Source organism: Geotrypetes seraphini, chromosome 12 (assembly GCF_902459505.1).
Source record: "Geotrypetes seraphini chromosome 12, aGeoSer1.1, whole genome shotgun sequence".
Classification (NCBI taxonomy): domain Eukaryota; kingdom Metazoa; phylum Chordata; class Amphibia; order Gymnophiona; family Dermophiidae; genus Geotrypetes; species Geotrypetes seraphini.
In genome coordinates this window covers 96513780-96536170 of record NC_047095.1, presented here as the reverse complement: position 1 = coordinate 96536170, position 22391 = coordinate 96513780, and the positions used below count along the sequence as shown (strand labels likewise).

Below are 22391 nucleotides of genomic sequence, written 5' to 3'. Positions count from 1 at the left end.
CATCCTCCAAGCCCAAATTTTTGGCCATTGAGATGCAGTAATTTGATGCTTTATCTCAATGTTCCAAATGTCACACAAACCAGTCTTTGGTTTCTTATTAAAAAATCCACATTTTAATTTATACCACTGAGCGGCCTGGTGTCCTAGGAAGTCCACCTGAAAACATAAGAGCGGCAGACTATACTGATTACTAAGATTTTTATATTCAGGGAATCCCACCTGAATGGCCTGCTTCAACTGCAACTATCTATAATTTTGTGATTTATTATGATCAAATTTATGTTGCAATTGTGAAAAATCAAGCAGCTTTCCATCAGAAATATCATCCAAATTTCCAGATTACATTAAATCTGCCAATTTGAATCTTGGAGTTCAGCCAGTGAGACTGACATGTGGATTTATGGATTAGAATAGTTGTTAAATTATTGATAAATTTTAAAGTTTGCCACGTGTCTAATAAAACTCTATTGTCCTTATACAATCTAGGAAACTTGATACTTAGAATGTGGCCCAATCGCAGGGGAGACATGAGTTGCCATTCCAACCATAACCAGTCTGGAAAACTTTCCATGAGCTCAGGGAAGACCCATTACATACCCTGATGCATAATATAAGCTTGAAGGTACCTATAAAAGTTGGGAAAATTTACCCCACCCTCCGCAATTGGTTTTTATAGAGATACCATGGCAATTCTTGCTGCTTTCCCCAGCCAAATAAATTTTGTCAGAATATTATTTAATTTCTTATAAAGGACCCCTGAGAAAACAATGCAACATTCCCATTTGGTAACAAACCACAGGCAGAATCATCATCTTAACTGTTTGGACTCTCCCTCACCAAGACAGATGTAATGGGTTCCAATGCTCACACATTTCTGTGACCTTCAGCAAAAAAGATTTTTCATTTACTTTCTTTTTTCTGTAATTCTTTATTTAAACACATATAGTGAACAAGAAAAACACACGGAACCCAATCTCCAGAATAGCAACAGCAATACAACACTTTTTATCCAAAACCCTAAATATTTTATACCCTCTTCCTTCCAAAGAAAGGGAAGTGTACCAAATAATCCTTTTGTACAATATATATTTAGTGGAAAGTGGAACAAGAGCAGCAGCAATGTAAAATGGATCACAAGATCATAAAAGCAATGGAAAAGCAGATGACAGACTTTGAAAACCGGACAAGAAGGAATAATGTAAGAATCCTGGGTTTAAAGGAAGGGGCAGAAGGAAGAAATATGACATCTTTTTTGGAGGAAATTATTCCAAAAATACTTCCCCTCAACTTAAAAGTGTCACTTGAAATAGAGAGGGCACATAGGATCCTGGGAAGAGACCTCACGATCAGGCAAGACCTAGACCGATAATTTTTCGCCTGCTATATTTCCATGATGTTTTAAAATAAAACTGAACTGCAGCTTCTCATTAGGAACCCTTAGAAAATCTCTGGTACATATTTCTCGGCAGTCTCTTCTCTGGTATTCTTATCCTACCATCTCAGGTCACTCAAAGCTTTTTCAAACTCTCACATTCTTTTTCAGAAAGCAAACTCTGACTACTCGTTGAACCTCCAGCTCATTGTTGGTTTGTGCAATGGTGAGTGCTATGGCATCTTGCAGCTGAGTTGATGCTTTCATTTCAGCCTCTGCCTTATTGTACTGACTGAGCTGCTCCACAGAAGTGGTTCCTGCTGTCACCTGGTTTGGATTGGGCTTATATGAGATGTTTGCTGAGTTTATGTTCAGTGAAAGGTAGGTCTGATCTGGTGATTATTAATGTGCCAGTCATGAAGCGTGAACCTTGCTCCTGGCTTTAAGCTCAGTGTGGCCATTCCAGTAGCAGCTCGTAGTGGAGCCTGTGAGGAAGCAGAAAGGGGGGTTTAAAAGCCAGGGACTGAGCGTTCCCTCTCGGGGAGATGTGTGGTAGCAGCTGCCAAGCCAGAGCATTTTTCTAGAGGGAGCAATTCAGGCTGCTCTTCACGGAATCAAGTAACGTGCACAGCAGTCAGCAAGGTACCGATTCCGACTCCATTTTCGCTAGCGAACCTCCAGCGCCAAAGGGGGAGAGCGGAGCTGGAACAAAGCCACTGACCAGCAGACTGACCTCATGGCCCGCAAAAAAATGCCGCCCGCGAGGCGACCTGTGCTGCATCTGAACCCAGCATGACTTCTACATCTTGGCACCTGTAATCAGGCAAGACAAAGGGGAGAGAACGATCGCCACAGGCCCTCCATCTTCACCAACAACTCCACTCCAGCAGAAGATTGACTGTGCCATAGGAACATATGCAGTGGACTCATTTAATGCACAATATGTCCTTCAGTTATGAATTATAAGTAGAATTAGGATAAAATATTTAGTTATTAATTTTTGGTGTAATGAGGTGATGATTATTTTAATTAAATACATAGGTTTATGTAATTTCATTACTTTAATGAATTTCCATATATGTAGAGAATGTAATTTATTTTGTTACTGTAATCCAGTATTGATTTTTTCATTCTTTTTGAGTATGTATTTATTTATTCAGATATTTATGAAATGTTTTAGTCTTTAGGGGTTGATTAATTTTAATTACATGGGGAAAAATAATAATAATAAAAAAATCCCAGGGATTCCAGGCCCTCCTGCCCTCAGCACCCCCCCACACACAATTTCCCCTCCGAACTCCCGATCGGACCCCCATCTGCCGACCCCATGACCCCCCATGCCAACCCCTCAACACCACCCTACACCCTTGACACCGCCGTACCTCAAAAGAGTTGGATGGACAGACGGGTCCCAAGCCCATCCATCTGGCAGGCCCACCATCTATTGAATGGTGGGCCTTAGGTCCTGATTGTCCCCGGTACCTCAAACCCCCACCCACAGATAGGGCTTGAGGTGCCTGGGCCAACCATTATCAGCCCAGTAGCCTTAGGCCCCTCCTGTGGGTGGAGCCTTAGGCACATGGGCTGGGTTTGAGGCTCGGGGCCAATCAGTCCCTAAGGCCCACTATTTGACAGATGGCAGGCCTGCCGGATGGACGGGCTTGGGACCCATCTGTCCGGCCAACTGTTTTTCAGGTACGGGGTGTTGAGGGTGGGAGGTGGTGTCGAGGGGTCGGAGGGGTGGTTGCGGGGTTGGCAGGTGGAGGGACGATCAGGGGTTTGGGGGCAATCATGGGAGGGAGGTACGCTGAGGGCAGGAGGGGGGTGAGGGGTTGGGGGTTTCACTGGGGCAGGAGGGCTTGGGCTCCCTCCTGCCCCAATTGTTGTCGGGTAGGGGGGTCACTGGGGTAAGAGAGCTTGGGCTCCCTCCTGCCTGATTGTTTTTTGGGGGGAGGGGTGGATCATGGCAGCCATAATAGCAATCCCAAGTGCTGCATTTGGCAGCAGGGGAGATGAGCTATCGCTCCTGCTGCGATCATTGCTGGGTTGTGTGTGTGTGGATTCTGTAACCGGTGTTGTTTTTGACAGATACCGGTTACAGAATCCAGCTTTCCTCCTTCACCTAAAAGGCCTGGCTTTGTGCATTTGGCACTTAGGCTTTTTTTTGGTTTATTATATATCTTAAGTGTAGACGTAGTGGTGGTCTGGTCGTTTAAACAGCTGAACGTAGAGGCAGGCCATTATGAAAAAAAAAAAAACCTCTCCTTTTGGACATTTTTTTTTTAGAATGGACATTTTTCCTGCTTCTACTTTCTTTTTTGAGTTCAATATTTTTATTGTTATATAGAACAAAACAGAAACATACAACAGTATAAGAACACCAAAGAAGTGAGATCATACAATGTACCAGTGTCCGTCCAATGTCAGATATAGAAAGACAGTCATCAAATATGCAACAATTAGCAGTAGCAAGAAAATAATATGGAATAGAGGGAACCGGATGCTATACAGCATAATGATCATTCAGTAGAGCAGGTGTAGTGTACATAATAGTCAACAAAGCTAATGAATATGATGAAATACCTAAAACCAAAGGTTGAAAAGGACAGAATCAAAATCCTATATAATAAAACGCTTACCGCGCATGCGCACTCATACCTGCGTGATCTGTGATCCCTGATCCGTGATCTGTAGGTCCGTGGCTAACGCTCCCTCTCTCGCAGACCGCAAGGTGATGTGCGGTCTTGCCAGCTCTGGCTCCCTTCACAGCGGCGGCGGCGGCTCCTCTCCCGGCTCCCTTACACTTAGAGCGCCTCCTGCCCCCCCTCTCCGGGACAACCCGAGAAATGGAGCCTGGCTGGCCTCCGAGACAGACCAGAGGAGTCCGAGTCCTTTGCCGTCCCCCCCTTCCCTTCCCTTCCCACTATGAACCTGGAGATTCAAGCAGCGTGTGCAGCAGTCTTCACACGCTGCTTCGGGCCCTTCTACTGCCCTGATTTGCTCTGCCGCGTCTCTCATGATGTCATCAGGGACGTGCCAGAGTAAATCAGGGCAGTAGAAGTACCCGAAGCAGCGTGTGAAGACTGCTGCACATGCTGCTGGAATCAGCAGGTTCATAGTCGGGCCCACGGGAAGTGAAGGGGGGGCGGCAAGGACTCTCTATCCGAGTAAAGAACAAACTCCGGGGAGAATAGCAGAGACCGGAAATGTACTAACTCCCATGGACAGGGGGAGCAGGAAGAGGTGCTGATGGACAGGGGTGGGAAATGAAGGGAGGCCTACTGCTGGACAGAGGGAGCAGGAAGAGGTGCTGATGGACAGGGGGGAGGTAAAACAAAGGGAGAAGGGCTGCTGCAGGATAAGGGGAGCAGTGAAGGGGTGGTGGTGGACACAAGGGAGGTATAAAGAAGGGAGAATGGACAGGGGGAACACGCAAGGGGTGGTAGTGGACAGCCAAAAGAAAGAAACAAAGACAGAAATACAGAAAGCGGCTAAGGAGACAGAGAGAGAAAGAAATAAAGACAGACACACACATATATTCTAGCACCCGTTAATGTAACGGGCTATAAAGCTAGTGTCATTATATTAACAGTAGACTATCATCGTTAGTGGTAATATGAGGAACAAAAGTCTGACAAAGAGTCCCAAATCTCATGAAATTTTCTTAAGGAGCCGGTCTTTTTGGCATATATCCTTTCATATTTTATAGTAATGGTAACATAGGACCACCAATTGGAATAGTTAGCAGCAAACAGATCCTTCCAATTCGATAGTATCACCTTAAGTGCCATAGTCAAGAGACCATTCTGTAGAAGTGATGCTGGTTCAGAAAGTGGGTAAGAAATCACCACTGCTCCAAAAATGACTATGGCATAGGTTAAGGATTGTTTAATGGATAGTACTTCTTCAATAGTCGACCAAATTTGGTTCCAGAATTTCTTAAGCAAGGGGCAATCGAACAACATGTGTTGAAGAGTCCCAGGCATTCTGTTACATGACCAATAGATATTCAGGTAATAGGGGGCCCAGTTTGGCGACACAGAGTGGAGTCCAATATGCTTTGTGTAACGTGAAAAAGGCTGATTGTATCAGTGATGAGGAGTGAAAGGCTTTACTGATGTTAGTCCAAATGGATTTCCTGCAGTCATCATCAAAATTCAGGAATCACGTAAGCCGATATCAGGATTAAATTTATGTTGTTGGAGTAATTTATACCATCTAGAATCATTGTGTCACTGAAACAAAAACTTATTGCAGGTTGACAGATAAGATGGGTATCAAATAAAGTGAATTCAATGATATATTACTTAATTGAATAAAAAGTAAAATTTAATAAAGATAAAGAATAAAATTTGAATTAGAGTGCTCAGTGTGATATCACACTGAGCACTCTAATTCAAATTTTATTCTTTATCTTTATTAAATTTTACTTTTTACTCAATTAAGTAATATATCATTGAATTCACTTTATTTGATACTATATAGCATTGGTGAATTTATTACTAAAACTTATTTCTCCTATATATTTATATACTTTGAGATAAGATGGGTAACCATAACATGAGGATGATGGAAGGAGATCTTTTTTGATAGTGTGTGTGAGTTGAAGCCATCGAAAAAACTGTGAAGGGGTAAATTAAAATTCCTGCAGATATTAACAAAAGTGAACCACTGTTGTCCCACATTCCAAATGCCATGATCCTGCCATAATTTCCATGACACAAAATTATTTTGGATCCAAATTTTGAGTTTATTCCATAATGGAACGAGTGAGGAAGACCCCCATTGAACTTCTGAGAAGGAATCAACCTCATGGATCACAGATATTGTTGCTAGCATGATGGGGTTCGATGCTAGTGAAATAGATTTGCTCATAACATGTACATATTTCAGTGGTAATGACCTAGAGGCAGTTTCCAGTAGCAGCCAGGGAGGTGAATATGAGGCTTCCAGATCATAATTCCATTTGGCACCCTGTCGGAGTATAAATGATATATGGTAGTCGTAAATGCTTGGAAAGGAGACTCCACCATTTTGTTTCATGCATTTGAGCTTCTGCAAGCTAATACGTGGTGTCTTATGGTTTCACAAAAAGTCAGTAAGAAGGGATTCAATCCTCTTATAAAAGGTCTTGTGCAAAGACACGAAGAGCAGTCAAGAGGGGCTCCAGAGCGAGGTTTAAAAGGAGGGAGGACAAGAGGCACCCTTGTCTAGTACCTTGTGATGGTTGGAAAGAGGACGAGTAAACATCTTAAATAATAAAATGCTAGCCGCGCATGCGCACTTGCCTCGCGTGTTCCCTGATCCCTTTTCTGTCGGGATGTGGCAAGATAAGTACGCATGTGCGCCCTTCCCTACTCTCCACCTCATAATACGGCCCTACCGGCCAAAGCTGCAGCAAGGCAGTGCGGAGCGGCGGCTGCCGGGAGGAGGCCGCGGTGACTTGAGGCGAAACACGGTGCAGAGCGGCGGCTGCCGGCCACTAGCACCCCCTGCCCTCTCCATCGCGGCCCAAGAAAGACGTGCCTGATGCGACGCCTACGCGCTGCACAAAAAAGAAAACACTGTGTTTCGCCTGGGCAGACATGTTGGTGGTGGCGGCTGTGGAAGAGGGAATGGGAGCAGAAAACAGACCCGGCAGAGGCCCCACACACTTCACCAACTCTGCTGACCCTTGCCCCTACCTGTCCCACAGGGCACCCCTAGCAATCCTGACCCACAATAGTTGGCCCAGACCCAAGGAAGAGGAGACACTGGAACACCAACAATGCAACAGGTACTCTGGATGGGGTGAAAAAGGTGGAAATAGGAACGGTAAAAGGGGAAATGGGAATATTGGTAGGTAAAAAGAAGGGAAAAGGGCTACTGATGAACAGGGGGGAGAGACAGAAAGAAAAGACAGAAAGAAAGGGGGGCAGGGAGAAAGAAAGAAAGACACACATACAGAAAGAGAGAAATAAATACCTAAGTCTACACATCTATTCTAGCACCCGTTAATGTAACGGGCTAAAAAACTAGTCATTAATAAACAAATTAGTAGTAGGATTGGAGTAAAGGACATGAATTAGTGAAATAAAGTAAGAAGGAAACCCATGCCAATATAAAACTTGAAATATATAGGACCATTCTATGCTGTCAAAAGCCTTTTCCGCATCTAGGCTAATTGTCAGTAAGGGTTGTTGTGCTGATTGAGATCCAAGTATAATATTAGCAAAAAGTCTAGTGTTGTCAGATGATAGCCTGCCTGACATAAAACCCAGCTGATCAGAAGCAATAAGAGTATCCAGGATAGGTTGTAATCTAGTAGCAACCAGTTTTGTGAATATCTTGGCATCTGTGTTGATCAATGAAAGCAGTTGGTAGTTCTTGAAATCTGTGGCATCTTTCCCAGCCTTAGGTAGAATGATGATTGTCACTTCTGTAAATGTACCATGATCACGGCCATCTGTGATCAGATATGAGAAGAATGTGTGCATGTGAGGAAGTAATCGAGGTAGGAAGCATTGATAGAATTCAGAGGTGATGCCATGGGGGCCAGGGGCTTTTTTCTTAGCAAGGGAGGTAATAGCAGATGACACTTCAGATAGTTGGACAGGTTGCTCAAGGGTGTTCTTTGGGAGTTGAGTAGCAATCTTTGTGGGAGATCCTGTAAGAAAGCTGGGATATTCATCACTTCATCAACTTCAGAAGAATAAAGTGATTGGTAAAACTGTTGAAATTGCTCAACAATCCCATTGGAGTTAGTTATATTGATCCCATGTTTGTCAGTCCATGTCGCCACATAGGTCTTAGCTGGCTTGCTTTTAAGATACTGAACTAAAGTTTGGCTGCACTTATTATTTTCCATATAGTATGTGACATTCTTTAATAGTAAATGGTTACTGGCTATTTGGTTAGAAAGTAGACTGTGTTGCAGCCGGAGAAAGTGAATCTTAGTTAGAGAGAAATCATTATGAGATTGAATGTGTTGCTGTTGAGTGTATTTGATTTCAGATTCCAAATTTTGTAGTTCAGCTACTCTCATCTTTTTAAGATAAGCGGCAAAGGAAATAATCTTCCTTCTAATAAAAGCTTTAAATGAGTCCCACAGGATCACCCAATCTGTGTCTGCAGGCTTGTTATTCAAGAAGAATTCTTCAATGGCTGAATTGATATGGGTAACAAAATCAGGCTCAACAAGTAGTGAGTTATTGAATCTCCACCTCCGTTGAGGGGTTGCGTTGTGTAAGCCACATAGTTGGAGGGTCACAGCTCCGTGATCAGAGATAGCTTTTATCGATAATGTAGAGAGACAAGTTGCCAAAGCCGCACTGAGAAGGAAAAAGTCAATACGTGAATATGTAGCATGGGGAGCAGAATAAAAGAAAATTATTTGGTGTGAGCGTGTTGCAAGCACCATGGATCAATAAGGTGAAATTGAAGAATCAAGTCTTGAAGTTTGTGCCAGGACCTAGATTTTTTGTAAACTCCATGAGATTTCCAGTCCAAAAGGGGGTCTATAATCATATTAAAATCGCCTCCCATAAGGATGAAATGGTCTGTAGAGGATGCCAATTGTTCCGAGAGGTCATCAAAAAATACCGGGTTATCAGTATTAGGACCATACATATTAAGGTAGGTAATCATTTTATCAAGCAAAGAGGAGCTGTCAAACTTCAAAGGGTGTTTAAGTTTGGCCTGTTTCATGATATCTATCACTTGGCCATAGCGTAAGAGCCTCACCATGATGATGGGGGGTATCGTGCGCCTGTGTCAAGTTTGTGCGATGGCACACAATGGGCCCAATCAATTTCCAAGTCGTACTTGAAGTCCAGGTCAAGAATTTTTGGAAGCGAAGACTATAGGAAGGCTATAACATCGTGACCCTCATGCCCTTCAGGGATCCCAAGTATCTGGAAATTATTATGACACAATCTGTTCTACGCATCTTCGAGTTCCTGCTCTAAGATCGCCATCTTTTTTATTTGTTGTTGTAGATATTTAAAATTCATGCCATTCGTTTTGATGCCCTGTTATGTTATATCAACTCGGGATTGAAAAACAGCCATCTCAGTCAACAAGGTCCTCCGAGTTTTGAACAGAGGTCTGAAGCAAGTCACGCATAGAATGGAGCTCTTCCATGACTGCATGTAGGGCCTCAGTCTCAGTCTCACCTTTGTTCGCTGGCACTTTTTGAAGCGAGATCAGTTCAGTGCTTTTCCTTTTTCCGGTTTTGCTTGAGGCCATGGTATAGCTCCCATTGGGAGACATATATAGGTTAGCAAAAGTGGCTTTTGCAGCAATAATCGATTCTTTATAGGTATCAGTCAGTTGAGCTCAAACACTATGCAGCCATTCCTTGCCAAGCTCACAAGTGCCCCCCACCCCTGCTTCCACTTTCAACGTTTAGGGCCTTAGGCCAAAAGGGGACATAGACTTTTTTTTTATTATGCCCCTCCACATCCTTAGATAATTGACTTTATCCATCTTAAATGTCTCCTTACTTTTGTAAACCAAATGGATCTTTACTGTTATGTGGTATAGAAGAAGGCTTTTATGTTATGTTAAATAAAAATAAAGTTTAAAATTTTTTTAATATTGGTTAAATATTGCTGTTTTACATTTAAACATATTTTTCGCTTACCTAAGCTATGGGATGGGCATCATTTTTTGTAAAGCTTTATTACACATTAACAAGGTGATTTTATAACAGATCACCTATATGTGAAGAACAAATAGGCTTCTTTTGGGTGTATATTTATTATTATTATATTTTAAAATTAAAATATTTGATATACTGCTATATCTGAATGCTGGCCATAGTGGTTTACAATGCAATCCTCTATAATAAAACCCTAAGCATGCATGTGCACTTAGGGCTTTGTGATCCCTGCCGCCGTGATGTGTGCCTCCGGCTGAATCTGGAGGTGCATGGGGCGGCTTGCGATGCGTGGGGTGGCTTGCGACGGCGGTTTGACTCCTGTGCTGCTGGGACGCCTCTTCTCACCCCCTGACCAGCAAATGCAGCAGCTGCGGGGCATTTGCTAGGCCAGCGCACTTTGATAATGTGAGGTGAGCCAGCCTAGCAAAAGCCCCCAGGCTGCCCAGGCTAGCAGATGCTGGACAGGGAGAGCAGGGAAAGGAGAAGGGGGTACTACTGGACAGGTAGACCAGGTAAGGGGTGCTGTTGTACAGGGGGGAGGTAAAAGGAAGGGAGAAGGCCTACTGCTGGACAAGGGGAGCAGGGAAGAGGTTCTGCTGGACAGGGGGGAGGTAAAAGGAAGGAAGACGGGCTGCTGCTGGACAGGGGAGCAGGCAAGGGGTGGTGGTGGACAGCAGAGGAAAGAGAGAGACAGAAAGAAAGAAAGACAGACAGACAGAAAGCGGCCAAGGAGAGAGAGAAAGAAAGAAAGACAAACACACACATCTATTCTAGCACCCGTTAATGTAATGGGCTTAAAGACTAGTAAAATATAAAGTACTAGCTGATGACCCGGCGTTGCACGGGTATTTAATTATAGCAATAACACTGTAAATGGATTCAAATAAAGATACTTTATAGTGGTGAATGAAATTATTGTTTTACAGCTTAATAAAAAGTACAATATTCAAATAATAATGTGAAATATTTGACAAAATGAATACAATACAACTAATGCAAAACGTGATTAAAACAACATTTTTAGTTTCACCTCCAGGAGCAAGAACATATAAATTGTTACCCACCCTTGAGCAAGCAACAAAGAGTTGTGGGCCGAGAGACCCCCCAGAACATATCACCCCAGGTAGTGAGGGATCTGCATACCAAGTTTCGTTCAAATCGGTCAAGCCGTTTTTGAATGACAGTGAGAATGGCAGCTTTTTACATTTTTTCCATTGACATGAATGGGTGAAATCTGATTTTATGTTTGTAGCTCCGCCCACATGTGCAGGTGGGCCGCGAGACCCCCAGAATATATCACCCCAGGTAGTGAGGGATCTGCATACCAAGTTTCGTCCAAATTGGTCACAGTGAGAATGGCAGCTTTTTACATTTTTTCCATTGACATGAATGGGTGAAATCTGATTTTCTGTTTGTAGCTCCGCCCACGTGTGCAGGTGGGCTGCGAGACCCCCAGAACATATCACCCCAGGTAGTGAGGGATCTGCATACCAAGTTTCGTTCAAATCGGTCAAGCCGTTTCTGAATTACTGTGAGAATGGCAGCTTTTTACATTTTTTCCATTGACATGAATGGGTGAAATCTGATTTTCTGTTTGTAGCTCCGCCCACATGTGCAGGTGGGCCGCGAGACCCCCAGAACATATCATCCCAGGTAGTGAGGGATCTGCATACCAAGTTTCGTTCAAATCGGTCAAGCCGTTTGTGAATTACTGTGAGAATGGCATCTTTTTACATTTTTTCCATTGACATGAATGGGTGAAATCCGATTTTCTGTTTGTAGCTCCGCCCACGTGTGCAGGGGGGTCGCGAGACCCCAAGAACATATCACCCCAGGTAGTGAGGGATCTGCATACCAAGTTTCGTTCAAATTGGTCAAGACGTTTTTGAATTACTGTGAGAATGGCAGCTTTTTACATTTTTTCCATTGACATGAATGGGTGAAATCTGATTTTCTGTTTGTAGCTCCGCCCACATGTGCAGGTGGGCCGCGAGACCCCCAGAACATATCATCCCAGGTAGTGAGGGATCTGCATACCAAGTTTCGTTCAAATCGGTCAAGCCGTTTGTGAATTACTGTGAGAATGGCAGCTTTTTACATTTTTTCCATTGACATGAATGGGTGAAATCCGATTTTCTGTTTGTAGCTCCGCCCACGTGTGCAGGTGGGCCGCGAGACCCCCAGAACATATCACCCCAGGTAGTGAGGGATCTGCATACCAAGTTTCGTCCAAATTGGTCGCAGTGAGAATGGCAGCTTTTTACATTTTTTCCATTGACATGAATGGGTGAAATCTGATGTTCTGTTTGTAGCTCCGCCCATGTGTGCAGGTGGGCCGCAAGACCCCCAGAACATATCACCCCAGGTAGTTGGAATTACTGTGAGAATGGCAGTTTTTTACATTTTTTCCATTGACATTAATGGGTGAAATCTGATTTTCTGTTTGTAGCTCCACCCATGTGTGCATGTGGGCCGCGAGACCCCCAGAACATATCACCCCAGGTAGTGAGGGATCAGCATACCAAGTTTAGTTCAAATCGGTCCCACAGCTTTTTATATTTTTCCCATTGACTTGAATGGGTGAAATCTGAAGTTATGTTTGTAGCTCCGCCCACGTGTGCAGTTGGGCCACGAGACCCCCAGAACATATCATCCTGGGTAGTGAGGGATCCGCATACCAAGTTTCGTTCAAATCGGGCAAGCCGGTTTTGCGGAGGCAGTTTTTACATTTTTTCCATTGACATGAATGGGTGAAATCTGATTTTCTGTTTGTAGCTCCGCCCAGGTGTGCAGGTTGGCCGCGATACCCCCAGAACATATCACCCCAGGTAGTGAGGGATCTGCATACCAAGTTTCGTTCAAATCGGGCAAGCCGTTTTTGCGTTGGCAGCTGTTTTACATTTTTTCCATTGACATGAATGGGTGAAATCTGATTTTATGTTTGTAGCTCCGCCCACATGTGCAGGTGGGCTGTGAGACCCCCAGAACATATCACCCCAGGTAGTGAGGGATCCGCATACCAAGTTTCATTCAAATCAGGCAAGCCGGTTTTGCGGAGGCAGTTTTTACATTTTTTCCATTGACATGAATGGGTGAAATCTGATTTTCTGTTTGTAGCTCCGCCCAGGTGTGCAGGTTGGCCGCGATACCCCCAGAACATATCACCCCAGGTAGTGAGGGATCTGCATACCAAGTTTCGTTCAAATCGGGCAAGCCGTTTTTGTGTTGGCAGCTGTTTTACATTTTTTCCATTGACATGAATGGGTGAAATCTGATTTTATGTTTGTAGCTCCGCCCACATGTGCAGGTGGGCTGTGAGACCCCCAGAACATATCACCCCAGGTAGTGAGGGATCCGCATACCAAGTTTCATTCAAATCAGGCAAGCCGGTTTTGCGGAGGCAGTTTTTACATTTTTTCCATTGACATGAATGGGTGAAATCTGATTTTCTGTTTGTAGCTCCGCCCAGGTGTGCAGGTTGGCCACGATACCCCAAGAACATATCACCCCAGGTAGTGAGGGATCTGCATACCAAGTTTCGTTCAAATCGGGCAAGCCGTTTTTGCGTTGGCAGCTGTTTTACATTTTTTCCATTGACATGAATGGGTGAAATCTGATTTTATGTTTGTAGCTCCGCCCACATGTGCAGGTGGGCCGTGAGACCCCCAGAACATATCACCCCAGGTAGTGAGGGATCGGCATACCAAGTTTCGTTCAAATCGGGCAAGCCGTTTTTGCGTTGGCAGCTCTTTACATTTTTTCCATTGACATGAATGGGTGAAATCCGATTATCTGTTTGTAGCTCCGCCCACGTGTGCAGGTGGGCCGCGAGACCCCCAGAACATATCATCCCGGGTAGTGAGGGATCTGCATACCAAGTTTCGTTCAAATTGGTCAAGCCGTTTTTGCGTGATCGCGGCACATACATACATACATCCGATTTTATATATATAGATAAACTAAAAAATAAATAAATAAATAAAGGAAATTCATAATTACCGTATTTTCACGCATATAACGCGCGCGTTATACGCGTTTTTACCTACCGCGCATACCCCTCGCGCGTTATACGCGTGAGCGCGGTATACAAAATTTTTTTTACATAGTTCCCACCCCGCCCGACGCCCGATTCATCCCCCCAGCAGGACCGCTCGCACCCCCACCCCGAACGACCACTCGCACGCGCTCCCACCCGCACCCGCATCCACGATCGGAGCAAGATGGAGCCCAAGCCCTCTTGCCCGGCCGACTCCCCTACTCCCCGACAATATCGGGCCAGGAGGGAGCCCAAACCCTCCTGGCCACGGCGACCCCCTACCCCCACCCCGCACTACATTACGGGCAGGAGGGATCCCAGGCCCTCCTGCCCTCGATGCAAACCCCCCTCCCTCCAACGACCGCCCCCCCCAAGAATCTCCGACCGCCCCCCCAGCCGACCCGCGACCCCCCTGGCCGACCCCCACGACACCCCCACCCCCCTTCCCCGTACCTTTGGTAGTTGGCCGGACAGACGGGAGCCAAACCCGCCTGTCCGGCAGGCAGCCAACGACGGAATGAGGCCGGATTGGCCCATCCGTCCCAAAGCTCCGCCTATTGGTGGGGCCTAAGGCGCGTGGGCCAATCAGAATAGGCCCTGGAGCCTTAGGTCCCACCTGGGGGCGTGGCCTGAGGCACATGGGCCCAACCCGACCATGTGCCTCAGGCCGCGCCCCCAGGTGGGACCTAAGGCTCCAGGGCCTATTCTGATTGGCCCACGCGCCTTAGGCCCCACCAGTAGGCGGAGCTTTGGGACGGATGGGCCAATCCGGCCTCATTCCGTCGTTGGCTGCCTGCCGGACAGGCAGGTTTGGCTCCCGTCTGTCCGGCCAACTACCAAAGGTACGGGGAAGGGGGGTGGGGGTGTCGTGGGGGTCGGCCAGGGGGGTCGCGGGTCGGCTGGGGGGGCAGTCGGAGGTTCTTGGGGGGGGCGGTCATTGGAGGGAGGGGGGTTTGCGTCGAGGGCAGGAGGGCCCGGGATCCCTCCTGCCCGTAATGTAGTGCAGGGTGGGGGTAGGGGGTCGCCGTGGCCAGGAGGGTTTGGGCTCCCTTCTGGCCCGATATTGTCGGGGAGTCGGCGGTCCTTCGGGTTGGGGGTGCGAGTGGTCCTGCCGGGGGGGGATGTATCGGACGTCGGGGGGGGCATCAGGCTTTCAGGATGGGGACAGACCTTCAAGGGGGACAGGCAGACCTTCAAGGGGGGACAGGGAGAGGCGGGGCAGTGCACGGAAAGTCAGGGCGGGTGAACGGAGAGTCAGGACAGCGCACGGAGAGTCGGGGCAGTGCACGGAAAGTCAGGGCGGGTGAACGGAGAGTCGGGATAGCGCACGGAGAGTCGGGGCAGTGCACGGAAAGTCAGGGCGGGTGAACGGAGAGTCGGGACAGCGCACGGCGAGGCGGGGCAGTGCACGGAAAGTCAGGGAGGGTGGACGGAGAGTCTGGACAGCGCACGGAGAGGCGGGGCAGTGCACGGAAAGTCAGGGAGGGTGAACGGAGAGTCGGGACAGCGCACGGAGAGTTGGGGAGGGCGAAAGGAGAGTCGGGGTGGCCAGAGGAGAGTTGGGGCGGGCGAAAGGACAGTCGGGCTGCATGCGCGGTATACCCGTGAGTGCGGTATACAAAAGTTTTTGTACATAAAATCGTGGTTTCTGCGCGCTATACCTGTGTGCGCGTTTTACACGGGTGCGCGTTATCTGCGTGAAAATACGGTAATAGGAAAGAACATACATAATCAATATAAAAAATATAAATAGCAGTAAATGCCATACTCATGCATCCATAAACAGACCATTCCATCAACATTCAATCGAAGTTCTGAGCATAGGCAGAGCTATGTGGGGTACAAGGGGAGTGGCCCAGATGTTTGAGAATGGTAGGGTATTGTTTTCCTTTCAGTTGAGAGCAGCTTAATCAAGTAGACATTTGGATTTCATTAAAATAATGGATATCTAAGGATTGGGACCACAAGAAATGTAAAAATTGTACAATGTGCTCAGTGATTATGGAAGGTTCAATTTACATCTCCAAGAATGTGGGTAAAAATTAGGAGCTGAGTTGTTGCACTATATGTGAGTGTCTAGGTGTGATCTACTTAATTCAATGTTCGTATAATCTAAGTTTTGTAGGGCAGACATCAATCGCTCTTAAGACCTGGTTGATTGAACATCATTCATGTTTATGAATGGGTAAACTGAAAGTGCCTTTAGTTGCTCACTGTCTTCAGTATTCTCATACATTTTACACTTTCCATTGTATAGTGTTGGAACAAATGTACCACATCGCTGGACCCAGGAGCAGGCAGGGAGGCTTGCCGGCGTGGGAACGCACTCCGCCCCTCCCCCACCCGACGAGACTACACTGAGCCAGTTGGAAGGCTCAGGAAGTCTCTCAGCACCTGTGTTTCTGTTAGTTTCTGTTTACTTCTTGTTTGAAACTCACTTTGGCCATATCGCTGGACCTAGGAGCAGGTAGGGAGGCTTGCCGGTGTGGGAGCGCACTCCGCCCCTCCCACCACCCGACGAGACTACACTGAGCCAGTTGGAAGGCTCAGGGAGTCTCCCAGCACTCGTTTTTAGTTTGTCTCTTTTTCTTTTTGCTTTATTTGAATCTCACTTTGGCCGACATCGCTGGACTCAGGAGCAGGCAGGGAGGCTTGCTGGCGTGGGAGCGCACTCTGCCCCTCCCCCCACCTGACAGGACTACATTGAACCAATAAAAGATTCAGCGCCTAACAGCGCGCTGTCTAAGACGCTTATAGCACCTTTGTGAAGCGACCAAGAAGCGATCCACCCCCACAACACTACCAAACGTAAAACCAAACGTAAAACAGCAGCCAAACCACCAAAGACCTTTCACCAACCACAAACCACCAAACAAACAAACAAAAAAACCCCCAAAATGAAGCTAACCTCACGAGCCCAGCACTTCATACTGTTAATCCTTATTTTAACCAGCGGGAAGACAGCAGCAAATAACCTCCTCCCTACACCCGCTACAGATATAAATAAATCTCTCTTCCAAAATAGGAGAACATCAAGTGACAGAAACTCAAACCTACAATCTAACACTCTGCACTCCATTACCACAGCATGGGGAAGAAGACCAACACACACTAAGACTAAACCATACCGGCATACCAAATCACTTATATATCCAAACACAACCCACAACTATTACACAGAGATATCCACACTCAAATGTGCCTACTTAAATATCAGAGCGCTAGGTCCAAAAACAGAGCTTATATGAACCTGGATAACACAAGAAAACCTGGACTGTCTTTTCCTCACAGAAACCTGGCTAACCTTCGACTCAGACCCCAGAATAACTGAAGTCTGCCCACAAGGATACAAAATTACAGTGGTCTGCAGAGAAAAAAAAAGAGGCGGAGGCCTAGCAATCTTAATCAAACAAGATCTAACCCTTAATATAATTGAGAAAACATCTAACTCGTACATGGACCTTTTAGCTTGCCAACTCTCAAGCACCACACTAAAAGATACACTAAACTGCATGCTCTGCTACATAGCGCCGGGAAACTGGTCTTTAGCAAGAACCGAAGTGGAAGATTTCATATACCAAAACTCACTAATAGCAACCTACAACCTACTCCTAGGAGACCTAAATCTACACCTAGATGATCAATCATCCAAACAAGTAGACAACTTTCTCTCATTTCTCAAAGCCTTATCTTTCCAAATGCTAAATCCACAAACAACTCATGAAAAAGGCCACCAACTTGATATTGCAGCCTTCATGACCCACCAACCATCCTTAACAGAAATTCATACATCTAACGGAGCATGGTCCAGATCCATCTGGTCAGACCACTACACCTACACTTTCAACATCAACTGGAACAAAAACAACAAAAAAACTATAACAAAACTCAATAAAGTAACATACACCTCACGCAAACACATCGAACCCTCCATATTCTGGTCTAAAATAGATGAAACTATTCTAGAAAACAACCCCGAGGACTTCATCTTACATTGAGAAAGACTTTGCTCCAACACCCTTGATGATTTAGCCCCACTGCAAACCAAGGAGATCAGATAAATGGTTCGACTCCGAACTGCTACAACTCAAAAGACAATGTAGACAACTAGAGAGAAAATGGAGAAAATCGAACTCGGATCATACAAAATCCGCCTGGAAAAAAATCAACAAACAATACAAATCACAATTAAAGGACAAGAGAAAAGCATACTACACCAACCTAATAGGCACTGAAACCCAAGACACCAAAAAACTATTCCAAATTCTAAAAACCCTAACCGACACCAAACCCTACCTGACCACTAACAATACTACTCCCCCTCAGCCACTCTATTAGCAGAACACTTCCAAAATAAAATTACCAATGCAAGAGCTACCCTCAATGACACCTCTACCCATCCTAACGAATTCACAATTCTCCCCATAGATAGAGATTCTATTGCAGCAGATAGAATATGGTCTCAGTTCCCCAACATACAATGGCCTGAATTCAACAAATACTACAAAAAATACAGCCATGCATCCTGTGACCTCAACAACTGTCCACCATATCTCCTAAAAACATCCAGCACAAAATTCCGCGCTCTTCTTCTAAACTGGATACAAATCTCGTTAATAAACGGCCACTACCCTACCAACCTCAGCGAAATCATCATCACCCTGATCCTCAAAGACCCCAAAGGACCGATAGACCAAACAGCCAACTACAGACCCATTGCCTCTATTCCACTTTACGTCAAAATAATAGAAGGACTAGTTGCCAAATTCCTCTCAGTTACCTAGAAAACCATAACATACTCCATCCCACATAATCCGGCTTCAGAAACAACTTCAGCACAGAAACACTACTAGGATCTCTCTTGGACATAGCCAGACAACATCTCAGCACAGGAAAAAAAATGATGCTCATACAACTAGACCTTACCGCTGCATTCGACTTGGTGGACCATAACATTCTACTACAAATCCTGGTACAATAGGTACAATAGATAAAGTATACACATGGTTTGAAGGATTCCTTAAATCAAGAACCTATAGAGTAAAATCAGACAAACAAAAATCTGAACCTTGGTCAAACCCCTGTGGAGTTCCCCAAGGATTCCCACTATCCCTGACTCTCCTCAATCTCTATACAGCCTCCCTCAGCTCTCACCTGGACAAACAAGGCATAATCTCCTACAGCTATGCCGATGACATTACCATTCTCATACCCTTCGATCAACCTGAACTCTCCATGTTGAACACAATATAACAAACACTAAAATCAATAGCAACCTGGATGAAAGATCACAAACTGAAATTGAACCCAGATAAAACGAAATTCATCCTCCTAGAAAACAACAAAATACCAACCATAACCAATATTGAAATCAACGCAATCAACTACCCCATACAAACCACCCTAAAACTGCTAGGAATAACTATCGACAGATGCTGCACCATGCAACCGCAAATCAATAAAACAATACAAAAGTCATTCTTAGTCATGAGAAACTTAAGACAAGTTCGGAAATTCTTCGAGAAAACTCAATTCCAGCCCATAGTTCAGTCCTTAATACTAGGCCTACTTGACTACTGTAATATCCTCTACCTCCCATGCCCTACAACCATAACAAAACAACTACAAACTATTCAAAACACAGCACTAAGACTCATCTACTCATTAAAGAAACATGATCACATTACAGAAGCATTTCTCCAATCGCACTGGCTTCCAATCCCAGCAAGAATACAATTTAAATTCTACTGCCTACTATTTAAGACTTTATATGGAGACAGTCCAAACTACCTGAATAACCGCCTCATCCACAATACCGCAACCAGACATAGGAAAACTCACACCCCATTCTCAAACCCCCCAATTAAGGAGGTCAAACGGAAAAAACTATATGATGGCCTCCTGGCCACTCAAGCAGCCAAACTAGACCATCAAATCGCCAATCTACTGATGGCATCCCTCGACTACAAGACTTTTAGAAAAGAAATAAAGACCATACTCTTCAAGAAAACTCTGAAAAAGAAATACCGCAAGTCTCAAACTCCACCTCTCACTAAAGCCAATTACCCCAAACAAATAACCTTACCCATTTCTCACTCTTTTTGAAAATGACCAATTTTTTTTTTTTTTTGTAAGTTCTTGTTGTAATACATCTTGGATAGTTCTTTTGTAATCCGCCTTGAACTGCAAGGTAATGGCGGAATAGAAATCCCTAATGTAATGTAATGTAATGTTTAGCACCCAAGGTAACTTTAAAGGAGCTTTGTAACAACATGAACAAAAGTGGATATTTTTATTAGAATGCAGTTGAACCTAATGGTTTGAAATTGCATGTTAAGTGATCAGCGTTCTTATGATGTCACTGTTGGGATTCCTCTTCTGATTGGTTGGAATTAAAAGAGGGAGTTTATGAGAGATTTTAAAAAGTTGACATTTTTCCTCCTATTCTCCATTTTGCACTTGCTGTGACTGTAGAACAGGAATTATACCCTTGATGCACTGGAAGCAAAACAGGGATTCTCTGTCGGGTTTCTTTAGAGTTTTTATTTATTTATTTTTTTTAATGTAGTCAACTGCATCTGATGAACAGCATTTATATAAAGATAAGTAAATTCAATATTTTCCCTTTCTTGATGTGATGAACTGGTATACCTGTTTGCATGTGCAGATATTTCCTGGCCTGGTGAATGATGTTGTGTGGAGTTTTTTCCTTTCATGTGGATTTTTTTTAAATGGTCCCCATTTGTTGCAGCTGCTTACTATAAGGGGTGCCTGTTATCTGAGGTCTTTTTTCTTCACTATTCATTATTTTTTCTACCAGGTTAGATGTCTCTGTGCCTAGATTTAGAGGCTAGTGTGGTGTAGAGTATTATTTTTTCTTGGCTAAGAGCATAAGACCACTAAATTGATAAGATGCTCTTGGGCCACCATTGGAGATAGCATATTGGACTCAATGGTCTACTGGTCTTTATTTCAGTATAACTTTTATCATGTTTTTATAAATTTTACAAAGCAAGCACCACTCTGAATAACCTGCCAGCACGAGCATCTCACTCACCGATTTGATTGGAAATTTCTCCATCTAGACAGGGAATACAGTCATAGCAGCAGATGGGTTTTCCTTCTCTAGGTAATTTCCAGTAGCCAGGAGAACAGCTCTGAGAGCATCTGGATTGTGGAGGTGTCTGAGGATTGAGGGGAAATTATTTTCAAATGATAGCTTTGATTTTTAAAATGCAACATTAATTTTCAGATATCACAAATTACCCCCTTAGAGATTTGTTTTCAGAAAGATCTATCTGTCTACTGTAACTATTTTTCACCAATTGATAATTTATCTCTAGAACACTTAAAGTACAGAAAATTATTTTTTTTATTAAAAAGTAGGCATTTCTGTGATGGTGTTTAGGACAGGAGCACAGAAACCTTGAAAAATGAAGACAAATAAAGATAATATAGCTAATGTAGTCTGCCCATCCTTCCATCTGCTATGTCTTCCTCTCTCTTAGAGGAATGGTAGTTATCTGAGGCATGTCTAAATTTGGAGGAGGAATTTTGGAGGCATGGTTTGGGTGGGCTTATAATTTGGACATTTTTCTGCAATAATCAAACATTTTAGGAAATGTCCAGGGTAGAGTGTGGATGTTTTGGGGCTAGACCTGTTTAACAATGAATATGTGCCAAAAGGTGCCCAAACTTACCAGATGACCACTGGAAGGATGAAGGCATGACTCCTCCCCACACCTCCCCAGTGATTACTGACCCCCTTCTACCCTCAAGATGTATATATACCTGCCTATATCTAATCTAATCTAATCTAAACCTTAAGTTTATATACCGCATCATCTCCATGAGAATGGAGCTCGACACGGTTTACAAGAACTTAAAATAGTGGGTAGAGAAGAAGAAAAAGGATTACATGAACTTATGTGTAGAAGGGGGGAGAGAAAGGGAGGAAGGATAGAGCTACAATTTGCTGAAAATCCAGGTTTTCAGTTGTTTGTGGAATAACTGAAGGGAGCTCAGGTTCCGCAGCGGGGTGGTGAGGTCGTTCCAAAGACCTGTGATTTTGAAGAGAAGGGATTTTCCCAGTTTGCCTGAATAGTGGATGCCGTGTGGAGAGGGGAAGGCTAGTTTAAGCCTTTGGGCAGTTCTGGAGGAGTCGGGACTGGAGGATTTGAAAGACAGTGGGATAAGAGGAGGCAGGATTCCGTGAATGATCTTGAAAGCCAGGCAGGAACATTTGAAATGGATTCTGGAGATTATTGGGAGCCAATGAAGTTTGGCAAGGAATGGGAAGGCATGGTCAGACTTGCGTTTTGAGAAGATCAGTTTGGCTGCAG

At 44.6% G+C, this 22391-nt stretch overlaps 1 protein-coding gene across 1 annotated transcript in view; it reads right to left on the bottom strand.

Moving 5' to 3' along the window:
- The window catches only part of LOC117346145 (vomeronasal type-2 receptor 26-like), a 119908-nt gene that overhangs the window by 12170 nt on the left and 85347 nt on the right, over positions 1-22391 (bottom strand). Inside the window, exon 7 of the mRNA XM_033915547.1 lies at positions 21107-21233. Coding sequence (XP_033771438.1) covers positions 21107-21233 — 127 coding nt within the window. The remainder of the gene's footprint in view (positions 1-21106; positions 21234-22391) is intronic.